This window comes from Zeugodacus cucurbitae, chromosome 5 (assembly GCF_028554725.1).
Source record: "Zeugodacus cucurbitae isolate PBARC_wt_2022May chromosome 5, idZeuCucr1.2, whole genome shotgun sequence".
NCBI lineage: Eukaryota > Metazoa > Arthropoda > Insecta > Diptera > Tephritidae > Zeugodacus > Zeugodacus cucurbitae.
The window spans coordinates 15935238-15952897 of record NC_071670.1 but is presented as its reverse complement, the minus strand read 5'-3'; the positions used below and the strand labels follow the sequence as shown (position 1 = coordinate 15952897).

Sequence of the window (17660 nt, the reverse complement as noted above, 5' to 3'; positions counted from 1 at the left end):
GGTTTCACTTAGTATTCTTATCTTTTGGAATTCGACAACCTCAATATATCGATTTTTTCGGGGTTTGAAGTATCACAGGGACCACAACGAGGAGTTTATTTTCCTCAATAAGTCTGTAAAGTTTGAGGTTTAAAGATTTATAAAGTTATAACTTGGGTATTTAAACCCATGTCATTATTAAGTCACGTTCTCAAGTGCTATTCCTTGAAGTTAAACTATGGAGTTGTTTCACTGACTAATCTCTTTCTTTCTCTTTACCAGAGTTTGTTATTTGTTATCAAAATATTTGAAATATATTCCTACTTCTGCTGGAAGTTTAGTCGAATATCTAAAATTTATGAAATCCACTTGGAAGTTAGGCATTGCTCCGAGAAGTAAGTACTATTAGAAAAAAACTATTTGATGTTGTTTGGAACATGGGTTGAGTTCTAGTTCTAAGTAGCGGTAGTGCGTACTTCTAACCTAAGAATAACCACAGAATTTTATGGTATTAAAAAACTTGTATAATGCTATTCGAAAACGTTCAAGGAGTTTTCCATTTATGAACAAAAATTGCAATTTTCATTCTAAATTTAGCGGCTCTAACAACAACAAATGCACACAATTTGTATTTTCACGCTCTAGTTTGTTGAGAATTTGCTAAGACTTTGAGCCAAGCGCAGCGCTTTGTGAACATCGTCATTATAGGCAATATTACCAATGCAATGAGTTCGTGTTTGAATGAAAGGAAAAGAACACCAAAGACTTTCGTTACACTTGAACGATGTTTCAAGTCGGCAGCGCTCGCCATTTTTGCTAAACACCCATTACTAGACAATGTGCTTCATACTAACCATTTTGAAAGTACAGGTAAGGCAGATTAAAGTTAGGATGATACCGCGATTAGTGTTCACGGAAGTTGTAGAAGATGTTGACGATATGGCAAAACTTTGAGAGAAGTGAATCGTACAAGCAACTGGCATAACTTTAATGTACGGGTATTATTTAATCAAGAGACAAGAAAGAGAAGAAACGCAAATCTTTATATCACTCGAGTCAGATAATCACAAATTATGAAATATTTTCTGTTGAGAGCAGTGAATCGAACAAGCAACTGGTGTAAATAAAATAAACTAGTATAATTAAATGAAAAAAGAAATAAATTGAGTATATTTGAAGGGAGGGATCACATTATGAGAGTAGTGAATCGAACAAGAAACATGAATAAATCAAAATGTAAAATTAAATAAAGAGAAACTATCAAGACTTTGTATCAATTGTGTGAAGTAGCCGTGTAGAAGTCAAAGAGCGAACAGAGGAGTGTCTATATAATTATATAATTGTAGCTTACACCCTAGTTTGAGATTTAGCAGAGCTTACTCTTCTATTTTAGACAGGGATATTCATGGTGTTCCATAATTGAGAATGTTATGAGTTTGAAGACGATTTGGTATTGGATTTTATTGGAAGATTTTAACCCAGAAATATCCTCGAAGCTTTAAAATAACCAATCGAGGATTTTAGATATTGAAACGGTCGCCATTTGTATCAGAAATTGCTCGAGATAGTTGTACCAAATTTCACGCATGAAACTCAAAACCAAAATTTAGGTCTTAAAAACGGATTTCTTTTTAAAAAATTATACATAAACTGAGGTTTTTTGCTAGCGCTTCCATTTGTTGTAGTATTTAACCGTTAGGTGCACAAATCGAAACTACTCATGCAACAAATTATACGCAGGCATAAAAATCTTGAGTCTCGCTGCATTTGCAACGAAGATTGCGCGTACGCCTGACTTCGCCAATTACCGCAACAATTACGTATATGACGCTTCGTTGCACATTCCTTAATGACTGTCAATGAGTGGCAAACGTTTAGTTAAACCAACGGACGTACATTCTACATAATTGCATTAGGCAACAATCTTGACGGCAGACTCACCTGAAAGCACCCACACCAGCCGCGTCTACCACGAAATGCTGGCATTTTCTTCTGTTGTTGATGGCGATAGAACTTTTGCAATGGCGTCTCCTTGACGCCGTTCGTCTTTGGTTCCTTACCAAATGGATAGCTGATGGTGCAGCCTAATATGTTGGTGGTGTAATATGAGCTTTTGTCACCACCGGATTCATCGCTCTGTGACCCAGTTAAGATGTCACTGTCGATATTTTCACAATGTTGTTGTTGACCCTGCTGTTGTTGTTGTTGCTGCCAATAACGTTGCAAGCTGTGTAGACAATTGAGTTCGGGCAGTCGCGCCTTTAAACGATTGAAATCGAAACGCTGTTGAAAGGACGCTGATGATGTGTCACTTGTGGCGCTATTCGATAGGTGACTGTTGCTTATGTGATTGTTATTGTTGTTATTATTATTATTATTATGATTGTTGTGCACGTCGTTGTTGTTGTTGCGTTGCTGCTGGGACGGCTTCTGTAATGTGCTATCCGGCGTCGTCTGTAGGCTGTCGTTGTTGGCACTGAGGGTGTCGGGTTCGTTGACACAGCCGATGGGACACGACTGAAGTGTCTGTGGAATAAAAGAACGGATAATGATAATGAGGAATTTAGTTTTCAATTTTTTTTATTTTAGAGATAAACAAAATTGACAGTTTTTGTATACAATTTTTGACTGTATGTATATTGGAAGGTTAAATTGATTTATATAATTTAGTTACAGCTTTGCAATATCCATATGTATGTATAATTTACCCAAACTCTCCAAAATTTTTTCATATAAACGGTGAACATATGTCATGAATTTATTGAATATTTCTTTTTAAGATTTTCCTGCAGCTTTGATTTAATATACAGTGAACCAGAGTGTCCAATGGAAACTATACAAAGTCTACAACAAAAATTAATATGAAGTTTTAGCTTAACGAACACCAGTTTATATGTATGTATATTTCTAATTTTTTAGCCTTCATTCCATAAAACTAACTATACGAAAAATTCTCCAAACTCTACACTTGCAATAATGTAAAAAAATATGTACGTAAAGTACTCAAATGAAATACTTTTGGGAATTGGATGACGAAATGTGCTTATTTATATGTAAAAATGCTTAAAAATTAAGTCTCCACCTAAAATAAGTTCGATATAAAATTGTTTTTTAAGCTTATTTATATATTCAAGGTCATTAAAATCAGTACAAATTTATTTTGGAAAAGTCTCCAAAAACTTAAATTTACTGACAGTCAAACAGTTAAGCCAAAAATTGTTATTTAGTGTTAGATAAGCAAAAATTGGAGTTACATATGGAATTCTACAATAATGTTTATAAAAAAAAGTATATATTTTTTTATTTATTTTGGTTTAGATAAGCTAAATTGGAGTTACATATGGAATTCTACAATAATATTTTATAAAAAAGAAGTATATAAACGATCAAGAATATGCTTGCACATGACCAATTTAGTTATTTATGTGTAAAATATTTTCATTTTGGACATTTTCCCAATTAAATATGCCGAAAAAGTGCTGAGAAATCACAAATTGCAGCCTTTAGCAGCAGTGATGTGGCTTAACCTTCAACTGTAAATGTGCTATACATGCACTTGTGCATACAAATGTACATATGTATATGACAATTCTTGCAGCTTGAGTTAACCCAAGTAAGGCATGACAGCAACCGGTTCTTCCTCTTCTTTTTTGCTTGCGAGTTGAATGTCAATGTGCCAATGCATTACAGTTAAAGAAAAATATTCAATAAACATAAATAACTGTTAGTATTTATTGTTGTAGGCATGTCTGTACAAAGGAAAGGAATTAAATGGTAATATCCATATACCATAAATTGCATGTGGAGCAAATAAACCGAGCAATTGTGGAGGAGAAACGCTTCATCAAAGGGTTATGCATTGATAAATGTCTATGCAAATTAAAGTTCAAGTCTAAGAAGTCCATAAACGTAAATGTCGATGGAGTACTCGTGCATGTAAGCATGTAAGAATAGCGAACGAGTTGTTATGCAATTGCATGTACGTGTGTATGTCTGGTTATGTGAAACCATAAGCCAATGCAATGCTCGTAAATACAAATTTTATGCAACAGGTGGGCTTGCCTTGTGGAGGCGTCAAGTGTCGGCTTCATTTGAATATATGAATTATGTGGTGTCGTTCACATACTTACATACAGAACTAGTACAATCTAAAGCGTTTTAATTGATTTTTGTATATGTGTGTGAATGTGTAAATATCGATTAATAAGCGATAGATAGATAGTTAAAAACAAATAGTACAAGAGACTAGTTCTCACAATTGGAATTTAGATATGACTTCTTATGCAATGACTGCAATAAAAAAAAACTTAAGAATTTCAATGTAATTTATGAATACAGACATATTCTGCTAAAATCAACACTGTTCTTCCATCTTTTAAAAAATTTATTATTTTTTTTTTAAATACAAAATTAAAAATAATTTATGTCTACCAACTCTACATTTTCTTAAAATATTAAATTTTAATTTTAAAAATGCCTTAATAAATAGAAAATGTTCCACAACTTTTCTGTAATTAAAAAAAATCGCTGAAAAAAGGTTTAGAAGTCTATAAACTCTCCACAATCTTTAAATATAAACCTTAAAACTTTTGACATTTTTTTAAACAAATTATAATTAGATAGTATAAAAAATAATAAAAAAATCATGGAAGCAGCTAAAAATCTCTCCACTTCCTCCAAACACAGCATTTAAATCCCCTGAAAAAGCCATAATAAATACAATTTATGTTTTTAAATTGTCATTAACAAAATAAACTAAAATATTTAATAAAATAAAATATGACTGCAAACTCTACACTACTTCCAAATAAAAAAAATATATATTGAAAATACCTTAATATATATATAACATATATATATATGATAAGAGAAAATTTTCCCCCACTTTTTATTAATTAAAAAAATCAATAAAATTAAATTTATAAAAATTATAGAAGTCTACAAACTCTTCACATACTTTAAATAATGCTTAAAATTTTTGAAATATTTTGAAAAAGAAACTACAGAGGGTTATGTATATAATAAAATTTTAAAACAAAAAAATCAGAAGAAAATTTCAAATCTCTCCACTTCTTTCAATATACCATTTAAAAATATATATATTTATTAAAATTAAATAAGTCTACAAACTCTCCGCTACATTAAAATACACAATTTCAATTTCTTGCACACATCACAATTAGAAACAAATTTTTTCTTAAATTGTGTAGAAATTTTTGACATGTTTAAAATAAGTCTACAAACTCTCCATTACGTCAAATATAACATTTAAATTTTTTGTAAAAATATTGTTAAATAATAATGCATCCTTAGTACTGTAAAATAGAAACTAGTGAAGTCTACATTCTCTACAACTAATCTTAACCGAGATGTTTTGTATTCTGTCAAAAGGATAAAAAATCTCCAAAATTACTTTGCTGCATTAGATTTCAATAACTTCACGTGTTTCTCAATTGGGAGACTAAAATTTCTTCAAAAACTTTTCACCAGGTACCTTTCAAATCTCATATTAAACTTTGCATTACAAATACTAGCTTCTGCATTCGGTATGTCACATCGGCTACAACCTACTACCACCTGAACGGCAATATATGACGACATTCATAATAACTTTGTTGCCGTTATTTGCTTTACTCCCACTGCCATCGTAACACCGTTTCTTACGTTAATTAATCGTTTTATTGCATCTCATTAATTGCTAATTTTCAAAGATATTTGTGCAGAAATATATCAATCAGCTATATGCATTTTTCAGATTTTTTTGTTTGCCTTAAGTTAGCGTTTGAAAGCGAAAGTTGTTTACTTTACTTAAAGCAAAAACCCTTAAGCGCTTGCAGTGTTGAAATGACAATTCATTACAACCATATTTGGATGTAAAGCTATTAATTATCTAATGACAATTGAATCTAATTAGCGCTGTATGTAGGTGACTGTCAGAGCACTCGTGATTTATATGGAATTGTAATATTTTATGACCGTTTTAGAACCAGATTTGATTACTTGTTGTAATTCATCATTAATGTCTAGATTATTTATATCCAGAAGTTAGTGCTTTTTATGTTGTTTGGATTTATGCAATATAGTTTTTAACACAGTTCTTGTGAAACAAAGCAAACATAATTTTTTAAAACTCTCCAATTGGTTTAAACATTATTTATGAATCACTTTTGATGCAAACATGTCTAAAATATCTTATATGTGCTATTTTACCAAAAACAAAAAAGTCTACAAAATCTCCAAAACTTCAAAACTTATGTATCTCAACATAAACTGTCTTATTATTAATAATAACAGCCAAAATATATGTTTTTAAGTAAATTAAAAACTCTACACTACTCTCCAAAATATTGACTACTTTTTTTGTAGATTTTATAGCTACAATGTTTGTAAAGGGAAAGGTTTCTGTGTAAACAAGCCCCTATCTGTAGCATAAACTTTTCTTTTCAAAGTAATTTTACTTTCGCAAAGTGTTCAAACTTTTAACCACTTTACACTGCAGTAATTTCGCCAACGTACACTGCAGGAAACTCTTGAAATTACTTAAAAAAGATACATATAAATTATTTGTTATATCTCTCTTTTTGCTATTGACGACTGGCTTTTTTTTGCTATTGCTCAAACCATCTTTGCTGCTATCCCATTGAACGCCGGTATGATGGTCATTGTTTTAAGCGCGCACATTTGCTTTAGATGCGGTATACGTAGCTACAACAATGCAGCCACCCAAAAGCCAAACATTTGTAAAAGTGGAAAGAGTCACTTTCACTACACATAGATACATATGTTTTTGCATGCAGAAATGTATAAAACAAAAGTTTGTAAAAAAACATCAATTTCCTGTCGCTGTGGTCATTTTATATTGCAAAGAAATGGCTATAACCACTTGTCATATGTGTAGAGTTTACCCTCGCATGTGTGCTCGCAGTCATAACCAAAGCTTAATGCATTAGTCATGCCCTGTTACCCATCTTACAAATTTTTTATAGCCACTCACAGTGTAATGATATGTCTATTCGTCATTTATGAATATGCAGGTTGTGGAGACTTACAAATGTGTTTTGTTGCGAACAGCAAAAATATTGACAATCGCAATAAAGTTATGTAAAAGTGAAACAAAGTTTTCGCGACAGACAAGTATTTGCGCCAAATCACGATGACCGTTCATTTGCCTTAGAGTTTCGAAAGTACTGACTTTTATTGGTGGAATTATAGGAGCAGGTCCGTATTTTAAGTTAGTTAACCTTGCTAGTTAACAGTGTACATAAACAGACATAGTGGATATGAAAATAGTAGTTGAGTAAAAATTTTACAACCTAAAATGTAGACAAAGTTATAGTTTATTTGAAAATTTGAATCGGAAAATATTTAAAAATATGTAATTCTACATTTAAAATTAAAAAAATAAAATAAATAATTGATTTGCAATACTTAACAAAGATATGAAGAATTCCGAATTCAGGTTTGAAAGAAAACTCTTTAAAATTGCTCAAAATGTCAAACACAATTTATTTATTAGCCCTAAACTGTATATAGATTTTAAATATTGATGTTTTGAAAAAATAAAATTAAAAAACTTTGCGAATATTTGGAGACACTGTAGACATTCGTATTTGCGAAAAAAATTGAAACTTGTGTTGTTCAAATTACATATTAAATATTTATTAAAAATATTATTATATTATTTATAATAGTATTATCTGGGTACCTGGTCGTATAGGTATAGAAGGATACGAAATGGCGGATGAGTTGGCCCGCTCAGGGGCAGCTGGGAACGCAGTTCCCTTAAACTGCCCCAGACCATTCAGTTCTCTCAAGCGCTGTCTAAAGCAATGGATGCTAGGATGCTAGGGGAACATCTTAGGTCCTGGAACATATAACACGTGTCGGACCACCAAACTACTATGGGGTAATGTTGACACTGGACAGACCACAAAACTTCTTACTTTGAGCAAAAGAGAACTAAGCTGTATCACAGGGGTTATCACGCACCTACCTCTAAGAGACCACCTGCAGAGGCTTGGTATAGTAGAATCGGCAGACTGCAGGGCGTGCGCTGCAGATGACGAGACACTAGAACATTATCTCTGCGAATGTCCAGCCTTCTGTCGGTTAAGAAGAGAAACCTTCCATCGCTCCCAATACTCTAATCTAAGAGACCGAGTTGTTTAGGTGATGCTTATCAGGATACCTTCGGGGAGCACAATGGGCCTAATAATGGCTGTGCGGCCGCATGCGGTCAATCTGTTTTCGCCTTTTATTTCAACCAACCAACCAACCTGTCATTTATAATGGTAAAGGGCTCTTTGTAGACTTTCGTACATTCGCCAAAGAAAAAAATTAGTCTCTTTCAAGTTATTGAATTGTATATGTAGACTTTCAAAATGTCTACAAAGGCAGAAGACTCTTGCAAATTGTTTAAAATAAATGATTAAGAATTTTGGTGATTTTGTAGACTTTCGAAATCTCTACAAAAAAACTTTTTAAATCATATTTCAAATATATGAATACATATATGTTCATAAGGAATATACAAGAAAATTGTAAAAATTAAATGTATTGCATATTTTCTAAATATTTTAAGAATATATGAGTCCAGATGCTCTTGGTTTCGATTTTTTAGCTATCCATTTTTTTAATTTTCTGTAGAGCTATACATATGTCAATCACACTCTTTCTTAAGTAATTCATGTTAATTTCAGTCTCAATGTATTTATTTCATATCCCCTCCACTTTTGTGCGTTAACAAAAAAATCTCGAGCAATTACTCAAGCAAATTAACACCTTTTTTTCGCTGAATACTTATTGCATGGATTGCAGTGAAAGAAAATGTGATTAAGTAAAGGCCCGCATATTTACATCCTACACAACAACCAATGAATAATAATTTGTTTTTGCTTTTAGCTAAACATTTTTTGCTGCACAGCTTTAAAAAGGTCTTAATCGCCAGCATAATCGAATGCAACTTTCCTGCATACCAGGTGCTGGCAACACTATAACTGCATTGCTAAATATTTTTTCCACACACACACACACCTGTTAACAAGTCGGTGGTGAGGTGTAGAGAAGAAAAAAGTCGTGCCCGCGCTGTTAACTCGCATTTTTTTATTCCAAAGTTATTTTTGGGCCAAATCGTTACCGAAAATATGTAATACACACGAGTACATATCTCCGCATATTTGTATGCATGCAACCGTTGCGATTTGCGGTGGCGCAATTACTATGCGGCAAAGAGACAGTCAACTAAAACACGCTAATTGACCGCTGGCGGTGGTGACGGCGGCACGAGCCCGTCCGGCGGACAAATGTATGTATGTTGAGTACATAAGTCAGCCGTGACAGCAGTCGGCGCAAATTGCCACAACAATAGCGCAGCGCAGTGAAGAAAGAAAAGGTGAAATATTGCAATGTTGCAACACTTTTGTTTGAAGTTCGGTTCGACTACTTTGTGGCGGTAGGTAAGCAGTTGCTAAATGTTGCTTTATGTTCCGAAATTTAGTTAGATACTTAAGGCGCGATTAGCCACCCAAAGCGAAGGAGTAACGAGTGTCTAATGCTAAAACAAAGGCTGGCAGGGTTACTTAAGTGGTGCAGATATTTTGGTTGCAATCCATTTTCGGGCACTGTAATGACTGTATGTGCGCAATATTATTGCACCTGGTTTGATTTATTGATACAAAAAATACTTGAATACGCCAAATTTTGAAATATATAAAGGGTTTGTGCACATATGGACTACGTAACTTATTACATGTTTACTCGTTGTATGTATGTATATATGAATGTGCATATTGATTTATAAAAAAATATGTTTATTTAAACTTTTTAGAGTTGTGGAGAGTTTGTAGACCTTAAAAATTTAATTTTGGATGATTTTTGTCCAAATAAATAAAAAAAATATTTGGAGACTTTGTAGACTTTTTTGTTTTGCAATAAAATATAACTGAAAAAAGCTTTTAAGTAGCGAGCAGTCAATAAAATATTGTTAAAACCAAAATTCTTTCACTTAAAGGATGTGTAGACATTTTACTAATGTTGAATAAATTGAACTTTGACAATTTTTAACAGAGTATGCGATTCTTTGTAAATTAAGATTGTAACTTGTAAGTTAAATAGAGAAGTTTAGAATTTACGAATTTGAAATAAATATAAAACAATAACAACATGTTTAAACAAAATTTTGTTCGTTTGGTGAGCTTGTAGACATTATACAGCTGTTTAAAATTATTCAAATAATAAATGATGCTTATTTTAAAACTCAATATTTAAGTCTGCGATCCTAATTCAAGTATATGGCACATATTTGAGTTAAATTGAAACAGTAAAAAATCTGGTGGAGACTTTGTAGATTTTTTTATGTAAAGGTACTTAGTTGTACTAGTTTTTAATAAAAAGGCTTACCCTCTGAAACGAATCAAAATTTTAGTTCGAGTTTAAGTCAAATTGAAGAAGTAAAATCCAGTGGAGACTTTGTAGACTTTAAAATGTGCAATCATATAAGAACGAATACAGATTCTAAATTGTGAGAAATCTATAAAATGTTGTTTAAATTTAATCTAGTTCGGTTGGTTACTATGCAGACATTTTAGAACCATTTAAAAGCGACAGAAGTAATAAAGTTTATAATTTTTGAGAATGATATTTTGCCTGCCAGTCTAAATCAATTGTTTAACTTATATTTATGTAAAACAATAGCAGTAAAATTTAGCGGAGACTTTGTAGAGTTTTTTATATTCGCGGAAATATGCCAGTTTAAGGCTTAAGCCATCACACTATTTAATTCAAAAATTTAAAATGTATTTTATATAATTATTTTGCATGTGGAGACTTAAGTTTTTATATGCAGTTGTATTTCGAATTTTTTAGTGTTTTCATATTATTTTTTTGTTAATAGCAACCATTATAATTTCTACTAAAATAAACCGTACAAAATATGTAGCATATTAGTAAAGCCTAAAGCGCTCCAGCGACAAAACGCTGCGACCAAGCCTCCTACACCTTTTCAAGGCGCGTTTCAACTCTGATATGTTTGCATGTGTGTCTTTTTTATGTCACTCGCTTGGTTGACAACGAAGGTGGATCAGGTGTAGTGCTTGTACGAATGCAGTCGCTGAATGCCAATTCATAGCGTGTTGCATGCCTGCCGGTGACAACTACCAAACCAACCAATCAGCAACGGAGTGTGTGGCATTTGAGACGACATTGCGAAGCGGTGCAATAAAAGTGAAACCAGTCGGCGACAAAGTGGTCGGCAAGTTGTCTGCTTGGCGTGACTGGATTTCTGGTATTGGATGCATGCATGCAAGCATTTGTGTGCCCTTTAAAAAATGCAAACAACAACAAGAACAACAATGCAACAATGTAGGTATGTGAGCGCAGCGTGAAGAGTTAGCGGTAAAATGTATGACTGCATGCAAATAGCATAAAGCGAACTATGAGGAGACATACATATGTATAAACACAACAACGTACAACAACATACATATGTATTATATATGTCAGTATGTATCTCAGTAGCTTAATACAGTAGTTGGAGAACAAGTTTTTCCGCATGCCACATGCGCCACACGCCAGCTCATGCAACAATTGCAGCGAAATAGCGATCAAACATCACTGGAAAAATTACAAAAACAAAAGCAACAACCACTAATTCAAAAAAAAACAACAAAATTTAGCACTTAATGCTCACATTTTTCTGCTGCAAAGTGCAGTACAAAAAAAAATCTAATGAATAACTAACACAATGAACAACAACAAAAAGTCTCCACAACAATCAAGTGTAGCAATAATGATGGCTAAAATGTTACCAGTCACGCTTTGTAAACGAACGAGCGCAGGTTACTAGTGGAAAAAATGGTGAAAATGCAGCAAGAAAATCACAGAGATTGCCGAGAGAGGGAGAAAAAAAGCGGGCGACACTGCAAGCTGCCAATCAGTATGACAAACAAAATAAACTCGTCGACGTCTAATGAAAAGTGAGTTTAAGCGCATCTTTACCCACTTTTCAAACGTTGACAACAACAAAAAAACAACAAATAAAAGAAATTCACCAAAAACGCGCTTGGCACCGGTTAGCTTGCAGTTGTTGTTTCCGCACACTAGCAAAAGTGACATATAAAAGTCGGCACGCCAGCCAGCGCATCTGTCAACATTGACAGCGGCATAACGGTATTGCAGTGAGAAGTAACAGCGAAACAAATACTAGCGCTGCAGGCGGAAAAAATAATTTAGCTTTCAGTAAACTATGCAAACAGCAATTTTTCTTGCAGTTTTTTTTTTGCATTTTGGAGAAATTTTTAAATACGAAGAAGAAAACTTCACAACGCTAGGTTGCCACCTATCTGAAAATTTTATAAAAAAAAAAGAATTTATAAATTGATAAATTAAAGAAACATTAAACCTTTAAGATATTTAAGAAAGGTTAAAATTAAAAATAAAATAAAAATAGTTGCCACCTGTTAGTAAATTTGAACACAAAAATGTTCTGAAAATAAATGAATTATTATAATATTGGAAAATCCCGGTGAAGAGGTATATTAAAGCTTATAATTGAAAATATTTGTTAACTAGGGTAACCAACTGTCAAAAAACCTTGTTCAAATAAATTAATTATTAGAATATGAAAATAAAATGGAGGAGGTAACTTAAAGCTTGAAGTTTACAATATTTTTTTTTGTGAAAGGTTGCCAATTATGTCAACTAATAAAGGGTGATTTTTTAAGAGCTTGATAACTTTTTTAAAAAAAAAACGCATAAAATTTGCAAAATCTCATCGGTTCTTTATTTGAAACGTTAGATTGGTTCATGACATTTACTTTTTGAAGATAATTTCATTTAAATGTTGACCGCGGCTGCGTCTTAGGTGGTCCATTCGGAAAGTCCAATTTTGGGCAACTTTTTCGAGCATTTCGGCCGGAATAGCCCGAATTTCTTCGGAAATGTTGTCTTCCAAAGCTGGAATAGTTGCTGGCTTATTTCTGTAGACTTTAGACTTGACGTAGCCCCACAAAAAATAGTCTAAAGGCGTTAAATCGCATGATCTTGGTGGCCAACTTACGGGTCCATTTCTTGAGATGAATTGTTCTCCGAAGTTTTCCCTCAAAATGGCCATAGAATCGCGAGCTGTGTGGCATGTAGCGCCATCTTGTTGAAACCACATGTCAACCAAGTTCAGTTCTTCCATTTTTGGCAACAAAAAGTTTGTTAGCATCGAACGATAGCGATCGCCATTCACCGTAACGTTGCGTCCAACAGCATCTTTGAAAAAATACGGTCCAATGATTCCACCAGCGTACAAACCACACCAAACAGTGCATTTTTCGGGATGCATGGGCAGTTCTTGAACGGCTTCTGGTTGCTCTTCACCCCAAATGCGGCAATTTTGCTTATTTACGTAGCCATTCAACCAGAAATGAGCCTCATCGCTGAACAAAATTTGTCATCGAAACACATTTCGAACCGAACACTGATTTTGGTAATAAAATTCAATGATTTGCAAGCGTTGCTCGTTAGTAAGTCTATTCATGATGAAATGTCAAAGCATACTGAGCATCTTTCTCTTTGACACCATGTCTGAAATCCCACGTGATCTGTCAAATACTAATGCATGAAAATCCTAACCTCAAAAAAATCACCCGTTACATTTTTGTTCAATCAAATGTATAAAAAAGATCATATTCATGAGTTTAAAAATTCTCATAGTTTATCTTGTAGACAAATTTTAAGATAAACGAATTACTACAATATTGAAGCCAAGTCGCAAAATTATTTTGAGGAGGATTTCAACCAGGTTGTATATACATTTTACTACAATAAAATTGTTACGAATAAGAAATTATGAAGTTGTGGACATCAAAATGAAGATATACAAATATGAAAGCCAACTGTTAAAAACAATTTTGATATTTTGTAGACTTTTGAAATTTCGTAAAGAAAAAACCAGCCTTATCAAATTGGTCAAAACTAATATGAGTTCTGTAGACTGTATATTTTAAAAATTGTTGTTTTAATAAAATTTAATAGAGTTGACAAATTTTGGAGATTTTGTAGACTTTCAAAATTTCTAAAAAGAAAAAGGCAAGCTCTTCCAATCTATTCAAAATAAACGTTAAAGTATTTTTGAAATTTTGTACACTTTCGAATTTTCTCCAACAAAAATTAAAAAAAAAAAAATATTGAAAATATTTTTGGCAACAATTTGTAAATTCCAATGCAATAAATTTAATACTTTTTGTAATATAATATAATGCACTTCGTTGACTTTCATTGACTTCCTTACTTATATCGTATACAGTGGAACTTCCATAACTCGAACTTCTATAACTCGAAGATCTCCATAACTCAAACACTTGAATTGGCAATAGCGTTTAGAAGCCAAATTCCATACAAATTTCCTTCCCTAACTCGAATTTCTATAACTCGAAGTTCTCCATAACTCGAACTGTTGAAGTGGCAATAGAAGGCAACTTTCATACAAATTTCCTTCCATAAATCGAACTTTTTGGTCAGGGCACAATACAAACTTTAAAATTTCACTATCGAGACAGAATTTTCCTCTATATCCTACGGAGGCGAATAAAAAATATAATATTGCAGTTATAGATTGCATAAATCATTTAACAAAGGCATAAGATATAGTCAAGATCCAAACAATAGCAAAATGCAACAAACAAAATTACAAAAAACATCTTTTAACGTATGTGTATAAAAATGTTTGCGAAGTAAATAAATGTATAAATCTTATTTTAGAGTTTTCTTTTTAAATTTATATGTTTTAATGAAAATTCTATAACTCGAAGTCTCTCTAACTCGAAGTTTTTTTGTGGATTATGGTGATTCGAGGTAGAGAAGTTTCACTGTATTATTTTAAACTTTCGTTACATTTCTCTATTAGAAATTAGAACTCAAATTTCAGAACTTTACCAGCTACAATATAACAAATTCAGTTAGTAATTAAAAAACGTTAGAAAAATTGAACAACACAGTAAATAAAGTCAATTATAACGCCAACAAATCGTTAGAAATCACCAGCGATATTGCCACCGCAATGCGGCAACCAAAAACAACAACAAAATGCTGTCAGCATCAACGTCACGTAAATTCTTGCGCACACTGCGTTTTTGCTAAGCATTATTGTTGCCTTTATTGTTCTGATTGTTTATTGCTACGAAAAAATGAAAAGTGGCGTGGCATGTGCGCGTATTTTTTTGCAATTATTGCTTGAAATACCATTTTTTAGATTTTTTTCCAGTGCTTTGCCGTCTCTTTGTTTTTATATGCTGAATTTATTTACCTGCTAGTCACTTGTGCCGTGTTTTATTTGCTTGCATTGTTGCTATGTCACTTTTTCGACTTGGCATGTCAGCTTCAATGTGTTCAATGCCAATTCGCTGTTGTAGTAGTTGTTGCGCATGCGCAATGCAAACATTTAATGGGAATGTGTAAATCTTTTTTAAATGCTATACATGGAAATGTATGTTAAATATAGTATATATGAATACTGTTTATATTAATTGATACAAATATTTTAAAGAAAAAAAAATGTAAAATGTGGAAAAAACTATATTAAAAAATGCTAAAAATTGTATATTAGTTTAATTTAATTTTTTTATGGCTACACCATTTTTTTTCTTAGAAGACTAACTCTAAGCCTGGTCACTGTTTTGTGGCGGCGCACGCCTACAATATGGGGCCGATAGATCGTGAAGGCTGCAGGAAATGTCAAGAGCAAGGCACCAGAGAAACAATGGAGCACCTCTTCTGTGAATGTCCTGCATTATCAAGACAACGGCTTCAGCATTTGGGGGCTGCACAATACGTTAATCTGGAAGAGATTTCGTTGGTAAAGCCACAAAGCCTTTTGAAATTCACAACAAGCGCTGGCATCCTAAAGGATGACTACTCCTCATTAACCAAGTGACGGCACTCCATCTGGTTTCACAAAGGACCAAAACTGGTCTATGTGTGGCGTTGTAGCCTGCCAGAGTAAGATAACCTAACTCTAAGCCTTTCTAAAATGCTGATGGCAAAACTTTGTTGCTTTCACGAAGTAAAATTAAGAACGAGAGTTAAAAATGCTAAAAAATGTGTATGACCACTTTTAAAGACATCCGAATTAGCAAGTTCTTCAGCGCTATCGGTGCTCAAATACTTTGGAAATATACCGGAAATGTTAATAATATGGTTTAAAATGCCTTTAGAGTACTGTTCGGAACTAATATTGGAAGTATGTTCTGCGAAAACCAGATCTCATTACTCATTTTAAACTTAAAGAATTGAAAGCCAGAAAATGTATCAATCTATCTCTCTCGCTTTCTTAATAGTTACTGTTTTACAAACTATCTAATGCTTACCGCTATTAGGTAAAAATCATCAGGATAAGGATTTGGAATTATGCTATACTTATTCACAGGTTATAAACAAGTTAAAGAGGTCGGGAAAAGTTTGAACACACACTTGCATTTCAGACTTCTTATTCAATGTATTTCGCAACCAATTACAAATGTATACTTTTTAGAAGAATTACTCGGAAGTTTTCGAAAGAACGATATTACTCAGTCACGTTTATGGTTTTTACTCATCCCGAGCAAGATATATAAAACAACGCCTTTGTTTTCAAGATACCAGATATGGTATACATATATATTGAGCAGTTCTTCAGGAACTATTTGACCCCGATCCCAGCGTTCCCTCTTCGCTTTTGGGAGTATCACTAAAATTTCATCTACTTTATGTTATACTGTCTGGAAGAAAACTCCAAATTAATAATAACACATTTCGAAGCAGAGTTTATGTAGCTGCCGCAACAACAAATAGTTATTTTAGGTTTTAGAAGCTTTCTCAGATATTTACACTAGACAAAATAAAATCTCACGCACTAAAGAATGTATTTTCCAATACAAAAATAATAATTCTTCGACACAAAAACAATTAACTCGTTAAAATTGATTTCAAGCCTAGCGTCTCAAGAAGCGCTGACCTCCTTTGTTGCCGTAACTACAAAAGCAAAAATAATTGTCTGTGAACTGACACACATTAAGATTGCTCCAAAGATCAAGGTGATCAGAGATGTACGAGTACATATACCAATACAACCGACAATAATGAGAATGCACTTCAGTACAAATCTACTAACGGAAATATCTATCTTGGGCGTACATCACACACGAAAGACATGACTGGCGCGTTGGAAATATGCTTTATGGCCTAAGCAATCTGACATAAATGATCTACGCATGTCATGCCACAGTTGCGTGTTGCCATGCGCACATGCTGCCACATGAGGAAAAGTGAAATTCGACTCGGGTAAAGTTGTTGCCGCTCCACAGAGTTCAATGATATAATCACCTAGACGCGTTGGCGCATTCTTGAAACTTGCCGGCTGACTGACTGACTGACTGGCTTGCTGGTCTGTACTAGAACACTTCGCCCGTTGCCGGTATGCCACAACTTGGTGTTGCAGCCACCACCCAGTACAAACCGAAATATGCATCATAATGTTCTTAAACAAGTTTCACGCTCCAGCTGTAAAAGGTCTGAACAATTCGCTCTGCCGCAGCTGTCAGCCAACAAGCCATACAGATCAGCTGTGGTACACATTGACCTGCTTTTGCCGTCAAGTATGCTGAACGCGTCAGCTAGTTGTTGGACAAGCACGTACGCGCATGCGCATAAAGTAAAGTGTA

At 33.4% G+C, this 17660-nt stretch overlaps 1 protein-coding gene across 2 annotated transcripts in view; it reads right to left on the bottom strand.

Moving 5' to 3' along the window:
• The window catches only part of LOC105214633 (disheveled-associated activator of morphogenesis 1), an 80078-nt gene that overhangs the window by 8288 nt on the left and 54130 nt on the right, over positions 1–17660 (bottom strand). For both annotated transcript variants that reach the window (XM_011188168.3, XM_054232559.1), the window contains exon 2: positions 1921–2505. In XM_011188168.3, the coding sequence (XP_011186470.3) occupies positions 1921–2505 (585 nt within the window). The remainder of the gene's footprint in view (positions 1–1920; positions 2506–17660) is intronic.